Source organism: Silene latifolia, chromosome 8 (genome assembly GCF_048544455.1).
Source record: "Silene latifolia isolate original U9 population chromosome 8, ASM4854445v1, whole genome shotgun sequence".
Taxonomy (NCBI): Eukaryota; Viridiplantae; Streptophyta; class Magnoliopsida; order Caryophyllales; family Caryophyllaceae; genus Silene; species Silene latifolia.
The window spans coordinates 15,961,279-15,981,898 of NC_133533.1; the positions used below are offsets into that span (position 1 = coordinate 15,961,279).

At 35.5% G+C, this 20,620-nt stretch overlaps 3 protein-coding genes across 3 annotated transcripts; 2 read left to right on the top strand and 1 right to left on the bottom strand.

Annotated features, from left to right (window-relative positions):
• Positions 1–115: 115 nt before the first annotated feature.
• LOC141594757 (uncharacterized) lies at positions 116–3,034 on the top strand. The gene is made up of 7 exons (XM_074414749.1): positions 116–170; positions 264–530; positions 638–1,049; positions 1,366–1,523; positions 1,617–1,730; positions 1,978–2,052; positions 2,892–3,034. The coding sequence occupies exons 1-7, from the start codon at positions 116–118 to the stop codon at positions 3,032–3,034; spliced, it is 1,224 nt and encodes a 407-aa protein (XP_074270850.1).
• Positions 3,035–15,044: 12,010 nt separating this feature from the next.
• LOC141596478 (large ribosomal subunit protein bL31c) lies at positions 15,045–15,667 on the bottom strand. The gene has a single exon (XM_074416655.1). It carries the CDS (start codon positions 15,586–15,588, stop codon positions 15,199–15,201), a length of 390 nt encoding a protein of 129 aa, XP_074272756.1. The 5' UTR covers positions 15,589–15,667; the 3' UTR covers positions 15,045–15,198.
• Positions 15,668–18,102: 2,435 nt separating this feature from the next.
• On the top strand, positions 18,103–19,236 carry LOC141594758 (F-box protein CPR1-like). The gene has a single exon (XM_074414750.1). The coding sequence runs from the start codon at positions 18,103–18,105 to the stop codon at positions 19,234–19,236; it is 1,134 nt and encodes a 377-aa protein (XP_074270851.1).
• The last annotated feature ends 1,384 nt before the right edge of the window (positions 19,237–20,620 follow it).

Consider the following 20,620-nt stretch of genomic DNA (forward strand, 5'->3'; position numbering starts at 1 on the left):
TATCACTACTTGGGTAGGTATTAAGAAGGCATTTTTGGAGAAATATTTTCCTCCCTCTCGATCAGCGCATCTGAAAAGAACTATCAGTAATGTTGATCAGCAAGACGGATAAACTATGAATGAGTATCTTGAGAAATTTAAGCAGCTCTGTGCTAGTTGCCCCCACCATGGTTACTCTGACCAAGATCTCATCATGTATTTTTGTGGTGGACTGAACCAAGATGACCGCCAAATGATTCACTCTGCTTGTGGATGAAATATAGCAAACAAAAATCCAGATGAGGCTTGGGAGGTTATCACAGAGCTAGCTGAAACCTCTAGACAGTTTGAGAGGAGACCATCTCTAAGAGGAGTAAGTGATATGGGTGTTAGTCCTGGCTTGGAGGAAAAGGTTTATAACATTGCTTCTACCCTCCGTGATATGTTATCTGGGAGACAGATGGCTATTGTTTGCGGTATATGTTGTACTGAGGGTCATCCTTGCGATTTATGCCCTTATGTACAAGGAAGTGGTCCTAAAGAAGTGAATGGTATTTGGGAGAGTACTACAAATAATAGGAAATGGGATCGATTTTCCAAGACCTATAATGAAGGATGTAAGGCTCATCCCAACTTTCGTTGGGGGGAAATTCTTAAGCTGGTCCATCATCTGACCCTCCTAAAGGTCAATTTATCCAGCGACCACAAGGACAACAATTTACTCAACAAGTTTCACAACAAGCAGGAAAACAAGCACCACCAAGTTCATCAATGTCCACGGAGGAGATGATCCGGGCTCTTACTCTCAGTGTTACTCAAGATAGAGCTGAAAACAAGCAAAACTTTAAGAATCTTGAAAATCAAGTTAGTCAGCTAGCTACTGCTATTAATCGGTTGGAGGCTAGAGATTCTAATGTACTACCATCTCAAACGGTGGTGAATCCAAAGAATATGAGTGTAGTCTCTTTGAGAAATGGGAGACAACTAGTGAAAACTGAGAAAGTGAAAAGAAAGGACAAGGAACCGGTGATTCATGAGATAGAGGCCGGAAGAGATAGTGATCAAGGAAGGTGAAGAAACTTTTATTGTTAAGGAGAAGGAGCAGATCCCCTCTTTTATACCGAGGGTGGAACCGAAGGTACCCTTTCCTGATGCACTTAAGAGGATTCACCACTTTGAGCACGATAAGGACATTTATGAGGTATTTCAAAAATGTGAGGTAAACATCCCCCTTCTTAATCTTTTGAAATGTATTCCTAAATATGCAAAATTCTTAAAGGAGTTGTGCACTATTAAATGGAATAATAAATTCAAAGGGGTGAAGAAAGTGTAGGTTAGTGAACATATGTCCTCTATTTTTTAAAGAAAATTGCCTCCTAAATGTAGTTATCCGGACATGTTCACTATTCCTTGCACCATTGAAAACACTAAGATTCAAAAGGCCATGCTACATTTAGGAGCTTCTATTAATGTGATGCCTTACTCCTTATATGAATCTATGAAACTTGGTCCTTTGCATGCTACTAGTGTTGTTATCCAGTTAGGTGATAGATCGAATGTCTAGCCGAAAGGGATTGTTGAGGATGTGCTTGTTTTGGTTGATAATCCTATCTTTCCTGCTGATTTTTATATGCTAGACATGGAACATGATAAACATGCGGCTCCTATTTTGTTAGGTATGTCATTCTTGAAAACTGCTAGCACTAAAATTGATCATGTATCTAGTGGATCTATAACTATGGAGTCTAATGGTCAGATTGTGCAGTTTAATCAAAAGTTGACAAACTACATTACAAGAAAACAATTATAAATAAGATAATGGTAATAATAATATACATATATATGTATTTATACCTTCTCTGACCTAACAAATTTGTATTGCTATTATTTGACTTCAATTTTCAAATTTTCTGCTATTTATTCATACTATATATACAATAGTTATAACTTCTTTTTAAGTTAAGAATCTAATTAAACATTGTTGTTATTTTGTGTTAGAAATATGTGCCTTGAATTTGCGTCGAAAACGGGTTAAGTTAAGACAAGAAGCAAAAGAAGCGTCGAAGGAATGGAGTAAGCCTGACGTGCGGGTCGCATGAGTTTCTAATGCCAACTGATTCTTGTACGTGTGATGTTGGCTATATGTCAGGCGTTGCATGCTATATGAATTGGGTTTGTTTTACACGTTGACTTGCTTTGGTATAAGGAGTTAGTAGGACTCTTATAATTAATTAGTCTTGTCATTATTTATTCCTTTGACGGCTTTGTTAGTATTTAGAAATTTAGTTATTAATTTCCTATTATTTGTATTTTCTTAATTAGACTAGATATTTTATTTTGGGTGAAATAAATATATAAAGACCCAAGTTTCATTCTAGGTTAATTAAGAGAGAGATTTGAGAGCACAATAAAGAGGGTCGATTTGTGAGGTTCCTTTTGAAGAAGAAAACTCAGTTTGTTCCGGGCTCTATTATTGGTGTTCGTCTGTTTTTGAAGATCGGAGGAGTTTGTTCAGATCTTGATAGGCCTCAAGATTATTTGTCCTTCATCTTATTGAGGTAGTCTCTTTTGTGCCTTTGAGACTACTATATTTGTTGGTAAAATGGGGTATACTTTTGGCTCATATTGAGCGCGTGTGTACCGGTCTACTGTTGTACTATTTTCTCCACATAGTGAAATTTGATCTCCTCGCAAGGTGGACGTAGCCAGTTATTTTACTGGTGAACCACGTAAATCTTTGTGTCAACTTTATTTACATTCGTTATTTATTATTCTTATCGCCTTATCAATTAACTATTTGGGTAACGGGACGCCTCCGTTACAACAATTGGCACCAGAGCTAAGGTTCTGATTTGGGATCTGCTTCCGCGTTAATTGTGTTTTAGGCGTTATTTGAGTTTCTTGATTTTCAGGTGAAAAGATGTCTACGAATGTTTTGAATGTTGAAAAGTTCACTGGGAGAAATAGTTTTGGGCTATGGCAGTTAAAGATGAGAGCTTTGCTTAGACAAAGAAGGCGATCGGGTCCGTTATCTCAAAGGCAAATTCAGCAGTAGTTCTGCGATGCGGAAAGAAAGATGCGAGATGTAGTCTTGGAGGAGAAGGCTCATTCTTTAATTCTGTTATGTTTATCTGATCACGTTATGGTTGAGGTTGCCGATGAGGAAACTGCTATAGGTTTGTGGTTGAAGTTGGAATCTTTGTATATGACAAAGACTCTAACCAACAAGTTGCTTCTTAAGCAGCATTTGTTTGGTCTTCGTATGCAAGAAGGTACGTCTCTCAAGGACCATCTAGACCGTTTTAACTCTATTTTACTTGATTTACGTAATTTAGATGTTAAGGTAGATGATGAGGATGCTGCCTTAATTTTGTTAGTTTCTTTGCCAAGTTCGTTTGAGACTTTTGTGGAGTCTTTTGTTGTTGGTAAAGATTCTTTGACCCTAGAGGAAGTGAGGTCAGCGCTTCACACTAGGGATTTGCGCCGAGTAACGTCAGGTGGTGTTGTAGACAGTAGTCCTATAGGGCTTGTTGTGAATTCGGAGGATTCTAGTAAGGGTAAAGCCAAGTCTAAGGGTCCTCGTAAGAATGTCTGCAATTACTGCAAGGAACCCGGTCATTGGAAAAATCAGTGTCCTAAGTTGAAGGAAGCTGGTGTTTCTGCTGTTGCACAAAAGGTTGCTAAATATGATTCTGAGGAAGATTATGCTCTCGTTGTTGATGTTGTTCCACGTTCTTCGGATAGTTGGATTTTGGATACGGGATGCGTTTATCATATGTGTCTTTGTAGGGAATGGTTTACTTCTTATGAAGCTTCACATGGGGTTAATGTTGCCATGGGTGACGGGTCTATTTGTGAGGTGCTTGGAGTTGGTACTATTCGGGTTAGGACATGTGATAATGTTGTTATCTTTCTAGACGGTGTTAGGCATGTTCCACTTTTGAAGAGAAATCTTATTTCACTTGGAATATTAGTTGATCAGGGCTAAAGTTTTCAAGGTGATGGTGGATCTTTATGTGTTGGTAAGGGTTCTTCTGTTACTTGGAGAGGTGTTAAGGAAGGAACTGTTTATGTCCTTCAAGGCACCGTGCTGACTGTTGGAGCATCAGGTAATCATTCTTCTGTCTCTCTCAAGTCTAAGTTGGGGCATATGCAACTTGGATATGTGAATGATACTTTGAAGCACATCCAGTTTGGGTCACTTGGATCACTTGGTGATATTCTGGATAATTCGGGTTTGGATAGCTTTAGTGAGAATGGTAGTGTTGACAGTAAGGTGGAGTCTATTCCGGTACAGGTCAAGCTACAAGGTTCTCAAGACAAGCTACCTAGTTTTGTCTCTTCGCCTCAATGAGGCGGCCTGCGCCCCAAGAGGTGGGGCGGTTTGGGGCTCCAGGTGGAGCTGTTTGTGGCTCTTGAAAGAGAGCCGTTTGGGACCTCGTAAGGGGTCATTTGAAACTTCGACGGGAGTTTATTCTTTGGAGCTTTGGGTTGGACTATCTTATCTAACAATTTGTACCTTTGATGAAGGTAATTTGCGCTCACTTAGAATGTTGTTTTTGTTTGGTTTCGACTTGAGGTTTGTTGCCTTGGTGTAGGCATTTTTTGTGGTGATCATGACACCTAGTTTACTCAAGTGAGACATTTGTTTTGTTCATGGCGTTTGTGTTCTTTTTTGGGACAGTTTGATACGACGGTACATTTGACCATGTAGTTTGGAGGAGTTTTTTGTTTGGAATCTAGTGTGTGTTGTTTTGGCACACTGTTGCATCATAGTGACATTGAGTATCTTATATATTTATGTTGGCGTTTGGTAGCTTTTGTCCTCTTCGGAGTTTGCTACGTTTGGCCTTCCTATTGGTATGAAGATATGTTGGGTACTTAGTACAATTGGTAGTTTTCAGCTTACTACATTGGGTACTTCGTATGTTGGTCACATTTGTTGCACACTTGGTTCATTTGTCCATTTTGGGAGTTGTGTTCAAGTTAGAGTGGAGACTACCGGGACAGGTAGTGACTTGAGGATCGATTCTGTTGAAGTTGTTTTGGGTTTGTTTCTTCTTGGTTTGGTTCGTCTTTGGGTAATTCAAGTCAAGGTGGAGATTTGTTAGAAATATGTGCCTTGAATTTTTGTCGAAAACGGGTTAAGTTAAGACAAGAAGCAAAAGAAGCGTCGAAGGAATGGAGTAAGCCTGACGTGCGGGTCGCATGAGTTTCTGATGCCAACTGATTCTTGTACGTGTGATGTTGGCTATAGTCAGGCGTTGCATGCTATATGAATTGGGTTTGTTTTACACGTTGACTTGCTTTGGTATAAGGAGTTAGTAGGACTCTTATAATTAATTAGTCTTGTCATTATTTATTCCTTTGACGGCTTTGTTAGTATTTAGGAAATTAGTTATTAATTTCCTATTATTTGTATTTTCTTAATTAGACTAGATATTTTATCTTGGGTGGAATAAATATATAAAGACAACCAAGTGGTGTTAGTACAGTGGTAGCCGGGTTAAACCTTGAAGCTTGCAGAAGTGCAGGAGTTGAGAGGTCCCGGGTTCGACTACCAGTTGGGGCGATGATCACTTGGCCACTGCAGCCTCCGAAGGGGGTGGCTTACATGGTCCATGTGGTGGTGCGGGAATGCATGGACCCGGGGGGATTCAACCCCTCATTAAAAAAAAAAAAAAATAACCAAGTGGTGTTAGTCCAGTGGTAGCTGGGTTAAACCTTGAAGCTTGCAGAAATGCAGGAGTTGAGAGGTCCCAGGTTCGACTACCAGTTGGGGCGATAATCACTTGACCACTGCAGCCCCTGAAGGGGGTGGCTTACATGGTCCATGTGGTGGTGCGGGAATGCATGGGCCCGGGGGGACTCAACCCCCTCGTCATCAAAAAAAAAAAAAAAATATATATATATATATATATATATATATATATATATATATATATATATATATATATATATATATAAAGACACAAGTTTTATTCTAGGTTAATTAAGAGAGAGATTTGAGAGCACAATAAAGAGGGTCGATTTGTGAGGTTCCTTCTGAAGAAGAAAACTCAGTTTGTTCCGGGCTCTATTATTGGTGTTCGTCAGTCTTTGAAGATCGGAGGAGTTTGTTCAGATCTTGATAGGCCTCAAGATTATTTGTCATTCGTCTTATTGGGGTAGTCTCTTTTGTGCCTTTGAGACTACTATATTTGTTGGTAGAATAGGGTATACTTTTGGCTCATATTGAGCGCATGTGTACCGGTCTACTGTTGTACTATTTTCTCCACATAGTGAAATTTGATCTCCTAGCAGGGTGGACGTAGCCAGTTATTTTACTGGTGAACCACGTAAATCTTTGTGTCAACTTTATTTACATTCGTTATTTATTATTCTTATCACCTTATCAATTAACTATTTGGATAACGGGGCGCCTCCGTTACAACATTTTGATAAATTAGGCCTGACAAATTTGATGTTTATCTTTTCATATATTCGGATTTAGTAAAAGAAAAAGTTGACAAACTACGTTACAAGAAAACAATTATAAATAAAATAACACAAAATCTCATTTGTGACGGCATGTATCCGTCACTTTGGAGTGACGGATACCATTTTTCCTCACAAATGACCCATATGCCACTTTGTCCCCCCTATTTGTTTTGTGAGTGGCATTATCCGTCACTTGCTCCGATCCGTCTTCAGCCAGACTTATTGATAAAATAAAGGTAACAATACTTAGCAATTCTTTTTGGATAAAAGGGAAAAGTAGTCGGTATCTATCTTGTGAAAGTATTGATCATGTAAAACCACAAATAAATGACAATTATGAGTAGGGGTGTTCATTCGCGGTTCGATTCACAGAACCTCTAATTTAATTCGGTTCGCACACGGTTCGGTTCGGCAAAACTCCGAACCTAAACCGCACCGTTAGAAACGGTTATAAACGGTTCGGTTAACCACTTTAAACGGTTATTACCGGTTCGGTTACCGGTTAACCGATAATCGTTCTATATTACTTTTTTTTCAGTTTTCGTTAATTTTTGGGAAAATTTTCTAATAGTTTAATTAAATTTTCATTATATATTATACCCAACAATAAAGTTAATAAGCTAAACTTTAGCATTAATCAATTTAAGAACTTTTATATTTGGATACACTAAGAAAATTAAACGAACGAACAATTTTTTATATAATATTTTAATTTTCTGCTTACTTTTTTGTGAAACGGTTCGGTTCGCGGTTAACCGGTTATCTAAAATTGCGAACCTTAACCGAACCTTTTCCATAATAAAGTTAACGGTTCGGTTCAAAGAACCGCTTTGTTGTAACAGTTTGGTTAATCGAACCTTAAAAATCGACGGTTTTTCGGTTTTACGGTTCGGTTATTGCGGTTCTATTTATTCTGAACACCCCTAATTATGAGTACCTAATAATAACTTGGATAGTTATTTAAAAAAATTTATTAAGGTCAATTAACTTGTTTAAACAAATATTTATGTAAAACCGTTTTACACAAATACTAGAACATTACCCCTAACGAGAATTTACGTTATACGGAGTATAATGTAAATGTAACCGATTTTCCATATAATTAATAATCAATAAATTCATGTAATGCCTTAGCAATTGTCAATGGGGGAAGTTGGGAGTTTGTAAAGTGATGAGACGATAGAGAAAAAATGGGGAAAAGGGTGTATAAAATATGCTATCCTTAAATGCTAAGACAATGAAGAAGTGGCTAAAGTTTAATTTACATACTTGTATACATGATCTTTTTTTCCCTTTTTTAATATTGGTGTGTTTGCTTATCACCATCACTTGTTGGGACAAAAGTGCTCCTTTAATTTATTCTCTCTCGACCTTGAAAAATGACTTCAAATTAAGATGCCATCTGTTTATTTTTCAATTTTTGAAATTCCACTACACTTTTTATTTCATTTTGTAATTTAACTTTCTATAAATTTATATAGATGGGAGAACCTTACAAAATAATAATATTCCCGTTAATAATAAGCGATTTGAAGATACTTCAGTTTACAATTGACAAAGTGGGTCAAATGTACATTAATCCAATGTGGAGAGACAAAATAAAAAGATCAACAACATAATCGAGTTGAGGTTTGCATTAATCGACTTAGACCCTGTTTTTTTGGACTTAATTTCAGTTCTTATAAGTTCAGTTCAGTTTAGTTCAGCTCTATTAAGTTCAGTTCAGCTCAGTTCAATTCAGTTCAGTTTAGTTCAGTTCAGTTCAGTTTATTTCAACATTAATAATACTATTCTTATTTTATATTCTTATTGTTATCATTATTATTATATTAATCTATTTAATATTTTTATTATTATATTAATATATATTTTTTATATCACTATTGTTTTTATTATTTTTTTATTTATATTTAATATATTTATTTATTATTATATCATTATGATTAATGGCAATATTAGTAATATAAAGTATTACTCCGTAATATTTATTATTTTTATATTATTATTATTATACATATATAATATAATAATTATATAATAATTATTATTATTTTATATAATAATAATAATTATTATTATTATTAATTGTTAAAATTATTTATAATATTTATATTATATTATAATTATCGTATTTATTTTTTTGTTATTATTATTAATATATTGTATTATTTAATATTATATTATTATTAATAATGTTATCATTTATATTACTAATATACTATTATTATTATTACTATATTTATTATTATATTACTATTTTTTTATATATATTATTAGATTATTATTAGATTATATTATTATATTAATAAAAATGAATAATGAATAATATTGTTATAATATTTATTAATATTATATTATTATTATAATCTTTTATTTTTATTTCAGGTCAGTTCAGTTCAATTCAGCTCCATTAAATTCAGTTCAGTTCAGTTAAGACATTTTCAGTCCAAAAGAACAAGGCTTTATACATGAAAAAGAAAGAAATATTGGTACGCTTCTTCTATTAAAATGGTAACATTTCAACCAGTAATACTTTAATAGAAATCATAAAATTAAAATAAGATTGTTGTATACGACATAAAACACGCAAATTCAATATTAAGGTACAATTCTCTTGCATGCAAAATGACCTGCTTGTCCTACAATAAAGCCAGATTTTTGCACTAATGATAAAACCAAATTTGTAGGTTAGTTGACAATAAAACCTACAATGCCAAATGATAATCCATTTGCATGTAGAAATAATGTAGAATGACTAACTTATCCTATTATTCTGTAACGCCGGATGTGAAGAAAGCTCAATTTTTGCACTAATACGTAATTTTCATAAAACAACTAAACAAGTAGCTAATGAAGTTAACTTTGTGCCAAAAGTCAAACTATTTCATATGTAACATGATCAACTTCACTTTCAAAGCCCATATATTACTGCATGATTGCAATTTACAAATTAATAATTTATAATTAGACGTAAAAGGTAAATAATTCCCACAAAGTAGACAATAATGAGGTGAAAAATGTAGCTTTCGAAGGCTTAATGCTCAACTAAATTAACAAATGATGTGCAAAACGCAGAAAGTTGAAATCATCATATATATTTAGAGATGGAGTAAGTCTTGCTTAAAACGGGTCGGATTTTAAGACGGGTAGTTGTGTGAGAGGAAATGGGTAGGGGAGACAAAGGTGGGACCCTCCATGTGATTCTCCACTCACCCTAAATGGGTATTTTGTGAGAGAATATGGTATCCGTCTTATTAATAAGACGGATACCCTTGGTCTGAAATAAGAATTGGGGTTAGAGATGGCATTGATTTCCGAAATCATGGCATACATCTTTCCGGCTCTATTGACTCTTTGCTTCATTAAAGTATGCCTCACTTTCTTCATTATTTATCCCCACTTTATTACGTTCTCCTAACAAAAGACATTGTATAAAGTCTTCAACTATAACCTACGAGTACTTTAGACACATAGATGTGTTTCATATATGACCGGGTAACATATTAGACCATCCCCAAGTAAAGATCGCGCTAATTAGGTCGCGACCCGGTTTTACTTTTAATCTCACCTTATTAACCTTGACCCATTTTCACCCTTCCAAGCAGAAGGTCACGACCTGGGTCAATAATCCAATCATTTTTCACTTTTCATCATCTCCAATCATTTTCTACTTTTTTCTACCCCACCAAAATATCTCTCCTACCTTTCAATTATTATTTACTAAGAAATTATAAATAAGTTAATTTTGTGATTTTGTAAATATTTTAATAAATTAATAACTAGTCCAATATGATAAGTATTTTAAATTTATTTCGTACTTAGAAAAAAAAAATATCTCTTCATCTTAATATATTTCCCTGGTTTCATCATTCATAATGTATTTCCCATCTTAAAACACAAATTCCCAGACCATAAATTGAATCGCCATCATTCATAATGTATTTCCCAGGCCCAAATCAATTGATTTTGCCAAATTTATCATTCATCTTCATCATCGATCTTCTTCCCCAAACTCAATCGTGGCTCATCACCATCGTCAATCGATCTTCACTATCATCAACCGATCTTCACCACCAGATCGACATATGGATTTTTGCCCATCAGATCGACATAGGCATTCTCATCTTCCCCAAATTAAGTTCCTTCCCCTTCGATCTTCTTCATCTTGGACCATCATCATCGCACACCAGGTAACTCGAGTATGTTTGATAAGGAAGTCGATTTTATATGTACTTAAATTTCAATTTAGACAGCTTAGATGTGAAATTAAGCAATTAAGGAAGATTATAAAAAAAAAAATAGCACAAAATATATCAAAATTGATTTCATTTTATAGACAATTGATAAATTAACTCGTTTTTTTAATTCTCATATTTTTTTGTATTTTGATTTAGTATTTAACTTTCATTTTGATTTTTTATTAACTATTACTTTTCTTTTCTCACATTTGACAGAAACTAGTGCCCATCAATTCAAGCATATGTGAAATTATTGCTTTCTCTTGTCCTGTTTTTACTCCAACCAACCAGGTGACACCAAAGAGGTCACCAACTGGGTCAATATGGGGAAGAAGAGGTCACAAATTGACCTCTTTGGCAAAGAGGTCACAAGGAGGTGACACTAATTTGCTCCTTAATCATGATTAAGGTGACCCAAGTAAGGTCATGACCTTGCAATTGACCTTGCTTGGGGATGGTCTTATACTATTAGCGTAGTGGTTAAGATTGAGGTATCGTAATAATAGATCACAAGTTTGAATTTTCCTCCCTTTTATATTCTACTGACCTTGTATCTTATTTGACACCCAAAAAAATATATATAATCGGGAACATTAATTTTAATATCAGTCACAGAAAATGTAATTGGTTTAAATTTTATTATTTTAAGATGGTTTTTTGTTAGAAACTACCTTTTATTTAGGGTCATTTGTGAACAACTACCTTTTATTTTATTTTTGGCTTTCAACTACCTTTCATTTCTTCATTTTGCGAAAGACTACCAAAAATTCAGTTCCGGCGAAACAAAAGTCAACTTTCCGGTGTTGACTTGCTCTTTTCTCCCTTTTTCACACATATAACCCATATTTCTCCCTTTGTTCACCCAACAAAATCCAAAAAAGCTCCTCTCCTGCCCAACACCTTATCAAAAGTTTGTTCAAAGCAATATTAACGCATAACCATTATTCAACCAGCTTAATCACCATCTCCATCTCCGTCGTCACCTTTACTACCACTTTCACCTTCACCCTTACATTTTAACAACCTTGATTACTCATGATTCATCAACCTATTGTCCATCTAAGTCATACTCCCTCCGTACCAGACCAAAGGTAACACTTACTATAAACGGACGTACCACACCAAAGGTAACATTCCTTATTTGGCCCACAACATTACCAAGTTATCCTTATACCTATTTGATATTTACACAAAATGTCATTACATATCCCACCTATTAACCCACAATTAAACCCACAATTACATACCCCACCTATTTTCTCCTCTTTACCCTTACTTTTTCCACTTTTTCTTAAATACTTCACTTTTCCCTACGTTACCTTTGGTGTGGTACGGAGGGAGTATTAAAGTACCTTCTTTCTCTCTTCATGATAAGATGATGGCTATTTGAAAACTAATGAGATAGTAGCACACAAGTGATCCTAAGAGTGAATCCATAATTATTTTCGAATAGTTAACACTAGGAGTTAATTTTGCGAACAAGGCCATAATAGATCATTATTTATTGTTGAAGAATTACTTACCATGTTAAGATTAATATTAATGATGCTTTTGTTTCGGCGATTAGGACTTTGATTCGGGTAAGAGATAGACAAATTGGGATGATTAATGTTGGGTTTAATCAAATCTTTATCATCGATTATTAGGGTTATGAAGTAAAGAGTAAGATTCAACATGAAATGGTAAATCAACGCCGGAAAGTTGACTTTTTTTCGCTGGAAGTGGATTTTTGGCATTCTTTCGCAAAATGAAGAAATTAAAGGTAGTTGAAAGCCAAAAAAAATGAAAGGTAGTTGTTCACAAATGACCCTAAATAAAAGGTAGTTTCTGACAAAAAAACCCTTTTAAGATTGAAAAATTCAAGTGATAGTATGGTATACCTAAGATTTTACCACCTTGCATGTGATACTCTTCTTTAGGATTAAAATTTTGTAGACTAACAATATAGCTCGTGTTTACGAGTTTAAAAAGAATGACAATTTTTAAAACAATCATTTTAATGAGAATTACAAATGAAAAAAGAATGCCCGCTTTTGGAACTTTTGGCCAAGAGATATGGTCAATCTAAGTCCCATGGGTTCAGAATGCATCTATTTATCGTAGTTTTCGTAAATCACTAATTGTTATATAAGACTATTTTATGTGTAAGACAAGTCCACTTATAAAAAGCCCAATAAAATAAATTAATAAGTTAGTATAAAAATATTTTATTTTGATAACCTAATGTTTTATATTAAAAAATTACTAATTTAAATGTGTCAGTATTACTCATAAGATATCGAGTTAATAAAATAAAATTAAAATACAAATATAATCTAATGATTTGTTTGAGCTATTCTTTTATTGGGTCAGTCCTATACTATAGGACGGTCCTATAGGAGAGTTGTTGTTCGTAAATAGGATAGATTGTGAAAAACATTTGTTTCTAAGCTCGTAAACACGAATTAAGGTCGGTCAATGTGAGTCCACTGATCAGGCCTATCTACTATTCTTTTGGGCCGCTCTCAGAGTCTGACGGATCTTGTAGTGCATTTTTTACCTAGAGGCCCATCTGGATTGGATCTTTTTCACTTAATTCTCCATTCAAGAAAACAGGCCCAACAAAGTTATTAGATTGCATGTACTGAACTACTGATGTACTAATTCTCTCCGCTTATAATTGCTCTGGTTCACTTAATGGCATCGTAAATCCGCGAGTACAACCGGCGAAACTGAGCCGACCCAAATATCAGATCCGGATTATTCGCCCATTACCCAACCTGCATCCGTACAGAGGACCTCAAATTTGACCCAGAACTCCAATTGACATGATCACATCTGATCCGAGATGGATGTTTATTACCACATACTGATCATTATCCAAAATGACTTGATAACAAGAAACTCGTATCTCAGTCGAAACCGAAATGACACGAATCGACCTGAATGCTTGCAAAACGAAAACGACCCCAGCTACCCAACCCTATTAACTCGCTTGCAAGGTCAAGTTTCTATGTATGCCCTAGGGCCTAGGGTAAGAAATAACAAAACTGATGATGTACTGTCGTAACTAAAACAAATCAAACACCATCCTCAATATCTCGAAAGTTGTGTATTACGAGGCAAGGGGGTACATATGTACGCAGTCTCACTATAATGTTGGAATTACGGATTTCTTCAGGATGACTCGGAACGAATATTCCATGATTGTTGCCTCCTGTAGTGGTACTTATCAAAAAAACATCAATGTAGTCACACACAGCAAGCAAGCAACCCTTTGCAGTGAACCCGAAGCAACATTAACTAAACCATTAGACGTTTGTCCCAATTAAGCAGTGGGATATAGAAGATGTTTCGCCCGTGAAGTTGTGTCTGTGGCACCCATCCCGATTTGGAGTGGAGTAAGCAGAAAAAGGCGAGGAAGGAAGGAATGAACAGAAGCTGAGAGATTCACCTGCAATTGCAGGGACACGCTCCCGCAAAGCTCGACCTTTTAAAGGGAGCTATGTAGACTGATCTTTTGATCTTTTCTCTCGTGTTTGAAGCAGGGGATTTTCAGGACCAGAGAGACAGGAGGGAAGCGCATGCTATATCACTCAGCTTCTGCCACAAGTGTCAAAGCGTTCTATCTAGTGGAGAAGTTCAATATTTTGTTTAAATGAAGTGACGACTGACGAAGTGTTGCCTTGCGGTCATGACAGGATGACGGAGTATACATGGTTCCAAGCATGAAAATTACCCGGATCATAATCAAACAAAATACATAGTAGTCAGTACTGGGAAGGGAAGCACATAGTTACGACACTGAACCAAACAGCCATTCATATAAACACTTCCATAGTATGCGTACGCACGTATTCAAACAGGCGTAAAACCTGAGGCATTTCGACATCTACAACGGCAGTACACCGTAGAGTCAGAAGCGCTTTCTCTAAACAGAAGATACAGACTGTAAACTTCAAGCTAACATATGTTAAGCAAATGATGAGTTTACTCGGAACCTGAGCACTCAGACAATCACAACTCACAACTCATTGTACAAAATGTCACTAATTTCGCATATCATCGCAAAAACTCAGATAACAAAAGAATGTATATATCAATACACAGCTCCATTCTTTCAATCTATTCCTCAAACTCACCAAAACTCTATATATCAATACACAGCTCCATTCCTTTAAACTAACAATTCACTAATCATTGCTTTCGAGATAATCACTCAGTTGCGACTTGCCAGTCCGAACACAAGACCCGGCACCACTTAATGGGATAAAGCCATGTTGACTACCATATCCACAAGCTTGTGACCGTCACATGCAAGACGGACTGATCATTAAATGAACCACATAGCATGAAAAAAAGACGGTCTGAAACAAGATTTGCGAAGCTGAATAACAAATTTTCCAAACATTCATTAAAATTCATACAAAATTAATCAACCACAATCATAATAACAGCATTATACTTCAAGATACATATGATCCAATTACGAAACACAAAACACAAATTAAACCAAATAAAATCACTTCTTCTTCTTGGCAGATTTCCGTTTCGGGGGTAAAATAATCTCACCCTTAAGAGTCGGAATCTCCATAATCTGGGTCAATTCACCAAACTTCTTCCTAAACTTCTCAACTTGGTCAGCATCAACAAGTACAGCAGACCGATTCCCGAGGTAAAACGGATGATTACCCGACCAAACATCGATAGTGTAGTCTTTCTGGGTCCCACCTGTCGTCATCACTAGTTCTCCATTACAGTATACCTTCGCGTTGTCGTAGAATTCTGGGTGCAGGTCTTTCTTGCGACAGGTTATTTGGAGTGCGTTGGTGGGTGTGGATTTGGGTCGGGTTGTGGTGGTGGGTCGGGTTGGAAGGAGGTTGGTAAGGAATTGGTTGGATAGGGTTGCCATGGTGGTTTGGGATTGGAAGGTTTGAGAATGTGGATAATGAAGTGGTAGAGATAAAGGTTGGGTGTGAAGATGGAGAGTTTTGGGTTATAGTGTGTGGGCTTTGTGGGTGAGGGTGTTTGGAGTTGGGCTTATTTGTGCGCTAAGTGAATTATACATCCGATCTGTTACACCAATTGCTTAGTTTTTGAGTTTTGTTTTAAAGTTTTTGAGTTTTACTATAAAGTTTATGAGTTCATTTAATTAGACATTGAGCTCAAAAAATTACAATATAACTCAAAAAATTACATATAAGCTCAGTTAAATTTGGGTTTTGACGGCAAAAAAATAAAATGTAACTTATAAACTTTAAAAAGCTCAGAAAAAATACACATAAACTCAAAAACTAATAAGCTCTGAGGTAGTACATCCGATGTATGTTCCTATTTCTCTTATTCGGGTGCTACTAAATAAGGGTGTTTATTCGCGGTTTGGTTCACAGAACATCTTATTTAATCTGGTTTGCACACGGTTCGGCTCGGCAGAACTCCGAACGTAAATCGCACCATTTTAAACGATTATAAGCGGTTCGGTTAACCACTTTAAACGGTTATTAGCGGTTCAGTTACCGATTAACCGATAATCGTTCGATTAACCACTTTAAACGGTTATTAGCGGTTCAGTTACCGATTAACCACTCCGAACGTAAATCGCACCACTTTTTTTTTTCAACTTTCATTAATTTTTTCTAATAGTTTAATTAAATTTTCATTATACTATATTATATCCAACAAAAAAGGTAATTAGCTAAAGCTTAGCATTAATCAATTTAAGAAATTTTATAATTGGATACACTAAGAAAATTAATTGAAAGAACAGTTTTTTTATATAATATTTCAAATTTTTTTGGTTACTTTTTTTGTGAAATGCTTCGGTTCGGTTAACCGGTTTTCTAAAATTGCGAACCTTAACCGAACCGTTTTCATAATAAAGTTAACCGTTCGGTTCAGCGAAACGGTTCATTTAAGCGAACCTTAAAAATGCACAGATTTTCGATTCGGTTATTGTAGTTCGGTTTAATTCTTAACACTCCTACTGCTAAATATCGTCAACAATTTTAGTGAACTATTCAAATTACACAATTATAGTTAGGGGCTCAGCAAAAATATACGAAATGGTTTTAGTATATGGATATGATACGGTTTACGGTTTTAAGTACACGAATTTCTGTATATACAATAGGGTTTTTTGAAAATTGTATATGGTCCGGGTTGGGCAAAAAACAAAACCGGATATACGTTTTTGATACGATTTTTAAAAACAAATAAAAAAAACAAATTAAATCTCACATGAACTAAATAGTATTACACAAAAACTCCAGAGAGACCATCTCTCAATAGCGTTATTGAGAAACCTCTTACATGATGAGTGAGAGACCCACTGAATTTCTTTATTCTCTATTATGTCTCCCACTAAATTAGTAATTAGTGGAAGACGGTCTCCCATGAGACCTATTGTATTACTTAAACAATATCACATTAATTTGCCCACTTGTTTTTCTTGATACATTTAAGGAGGCGTATCCGCGTATGTATATACGGTTTACGGTTTTAAGTACACGAATTTCTGTATATACACGAGGTTCTAATGAGATTTAGAATCTATTCCATAATTGTATGACATTTCAATGCGGATTATAACTCCATTTCAAAATGGCTCAACCGTACCAAACATTAGAATTGATTAAATCCATTTTATTCCATTTCCTCTCCCAACCAAACACACTCTTAGATAATGAATACAATAATTTTGCTTATTTAAACATGTAACGTATTATTAAGATTAAGTATTAGGTTTATGAGTACTCGCTTTATCACGAATGCAAGATATTAAACATCGAACATTTGAAATCCACATCCGAGTATACGAAAACCGGGTATACGATTAACCCAGATTCCGTATCACCAATTTTGTGATTTGAAAAACCGTATCACATATACAATTTCGCTCAGCCCTAATTAGAATAGCCAAGGAAAAATGAATATCATTATTAAATTTTCCATCATTGATTAGTTTTATTAGAGTCGAGTGTTGAGAAAGATTATCGTTGGTATTATTCGTATATGTTCGTAGTTCGTTGTTGTGTACTACATCGGGCCAACACCTCTATTCTGACCTTTAATTTTTAGGTATAGTATTACAACGATATAAGGAAATTAGGACGATATAATCCTATGCTTACTAAAGATCGGTCGTCGTCCTCCTAATCACACAATATTTCCTATCTTCAATACTGTCCTAAAACCCGTAATAAATTTCGAGACAAATTATCACTGAGAAAAAAAAAAAATTCTGTTTTCCATCAAATATTTTGGTAAAATTGTATAATTTCATAGGAAGGAAAGTTTCCATAGGGAATACTATTTGTGTTATTAAGTTGTGTTGCCCATCTCAATTGAATGACTAGTATTTATAATCCCCTTACGAAGAAATTTTATGTACCAAAACCCTAGTGACAATCCTCGTAACGTAGCCTAAATGGCCACCATTTCCATAGACGTACTACAATCATGCATACTAGCTAGATTACCAGTCAAATCCCTTCTTCGCTTTAAATCCGTCTCCAAAACCTGGCAAACGGTAATATCTTCCCGTGAATTCATCAACCTCTACCACCAATACACCATCTCATCGGACGCTGACAGCCTCTTTGTACTCGTGGATAAGGATTTACAACAAATGTTCCACGTTTATGAACTCGACTCTCCCTTGTCACCAGTTGTACACTGGTATAACCCTAAACCCGCTAAACCCGAATCTACTAAAAATATGTCCATCCTCGACTCTTGCGAATTTTTCCTATTAGTAAACATCAAAGGCATCCATGAACTCGTCTTGCTGAACCCATCTACTGGTAAAAACTACAAAATTCCACACCCGCCTTTCGACTGTGGGTATAAACAACGCTATGGGATGTATCTCGACGAGGCCAACAATGATTATAAAGTCGCTAGAATAACTCAAAAGTATCCTTTAAAGAATTCCGCCGTTGTAGAAACTAACACGGAAATTACGGTTTACAGCCTTAGAACGAACACGTGGCGATTAATTGACCGAAGGTTTGATATACGTTACAGTATATGGTGCAATGGTACCGCGGCTGTAATCCGAAATTTACTCCATATGATTTTCGTTCCTTTTTCTTTTAACTCGGAACATGAACTTGTCTATGGTAAAAAAATTATTATCGCTTGTTTCGACATTCTGGCTGAAAAGTGGACTAATGATGTTCCGTTCCCTCCTGTAAATAACCTTCGTTCGATCAATTTAAGCGTACTTGACGGGTTACTATGCGTGACGGGAGTAGACACGGAAGAGAATGGATCAGAGTATTGGAATGTATGGGTTATGAAAAAGTACGGGGATAAAGATTCTTGGTTCAAGTTAATGAACATAGCTTCTAATGATAGTTTGTATAAAAAGTTTTATCCGATTGCTTTCCGTAATAGATCACGAGACGAGGTATTATGTAGCGGATTATCTAACGGTGAATATATTTGGTACGACATTAGAAAAAAGAAAGTTGTTTCGGCTGCAATGAAAGGTTTTTATGGTTATATTTGCAAAGGAAGCCTTGTCGATTTTCCAGGTGTCCAACACCACCTCGATTGAATTGACGTAGTTTAAATCATTTTTTTTCTGGTTGTTCTAAATTTATTTTCCATATGACTTTATTCTAATGAGTTAATTTGTCTTGTTATATATTCATAATAATAAAGTGCACTTAATCAAATCTATAACGCTAATTATTTTGTTTTTTTCAATCATTTATTTACTTTTGATTGAAATTCTCACAAAGAATAAAAGAGTGAACAAATGAATGGAACAGGGTGAATATATTAATTATCGATAATTAATTTGTCCAAGTAATTTGACAATTTGTTAACCAAATTGAAACCCAAGTTCAGAATCATCCTTCTTTCGACGTGAGGCCGAATTTGATAGAAAACCCGTCAAATATTTGTAGCATAAATACAGAACAAAGTTGCCACCAAGCTCATGTCAAACATTCAAGACAGAGTCCCCGTGTCTCAAATATTGAATGTCGTTAGACACACTATGATATGTTTACCTATCCGACAACCAAACTCGAGACAGAGTGGCCCGAGCTCTAATTGGCATGCCTCTAATCCGGGAACACTATATCCGAGTTCGATCAGCAATAAGCGTAACAACTCCTCGGTGTTGTCATCACCTTGTTTAAATCCAGTCGATCCTATTGATGCAAGTCTTATGTTTCTCAATTGTAGCCAAAATAGTGAGGACGAGTTTTGGGTTATGGGTTTTGTGAGTGTTGAATGTTGAAGAGTTTTGGGTAATGGGTATCTCAAATAGTAGCCCAAATAGGAGGGTATGAATGTTGAAGCGTTTTGGTTATGAGTTTGAAGAGCTAGCAAACAGGTCAACCGGATCGAGTTCCGGTCGGTCGATTTCAAGTTTGCAAACTTCGGATTGGATTGGATCGGACCGAGTTGTTACGGATTCGGGTTATTTTCCAGTCAACTATTATCTAGTTATTTATGACTAATATTTTTTGTACAACAATAAACATTCGGGTCGGGACAATTCGGATTCAGATCAAGCTCAGGCCATGAGATCGATTGTCGGGTTAGATTATACAAGTCGAGTTATTCGGATCTGACCAATTTTACTAGGTCTATTTGTGAGCGAGGGTGTGTAATGGTTGGGCTATTTAGATGCATCTTAATGGATTGGTTGGGTTTAAATGATCATCATCAAGAGTCTAAGAGTAATCTCCTTTAAAAAGTCAAGTTAATTGGGTAAATGATAAACCGGAATAAGAAGAACAGAGAATGGTAAGGGCCTTGTGGAGTTGAATGAAGGGAGTATTAATTATAGAAACTAAGCGACTTCAATGTAATTAAATAAATTTATACAAATTAATTATACTATATAGTTTTTAACCATAGTACTGTGTGATGGATCCGACCAAGTGACTTCAATGTAAATATTATATAGTCTTTGTTGAATTATA

What these genes read in the sequence shown, in the direction of transcription:
- LOC141594757 (XM_074414749.1), top strand. Translation starts at nt 116, where the DNA reads ATGAATGAGTATCTTGAGAAATTTAAGCAGCTCTGTGCTAGTTGCCCC. An exon ending in TATAACTATGGAGTCTAATG is followed by an intron (nt 1,731 to 1,977) that starts GTCAGATTGTGC and finishes ATTTTGTGTTAG; the next exon opens with AAATATGTGCCTTGAATTTG. An exon ending in AGAAGCGTCGAAGGAATGGA is followed by an intron (nt 2,053 to 2,891) that starts GTAAGCCTGACG and finishes CTTGATTTTCAG; the next exon opens with GTGAAAAGATGTCTACGAAT.
- LOC141596478 (XM_074416655.1), bottom strand. Translation starts at nt 15,588, where the DNA reads ATGGCAACCCTATCCAACCAATTCCTTACCAACCTCCTTCCAACCCGA.
- LOC141594758 (XM_074414750.1), top strand. Translation starts at nt 18,103, where the DNA reads ATGGCCACCATTTCCATAGACGTACTACAATCATGCATACTAGCTAGA.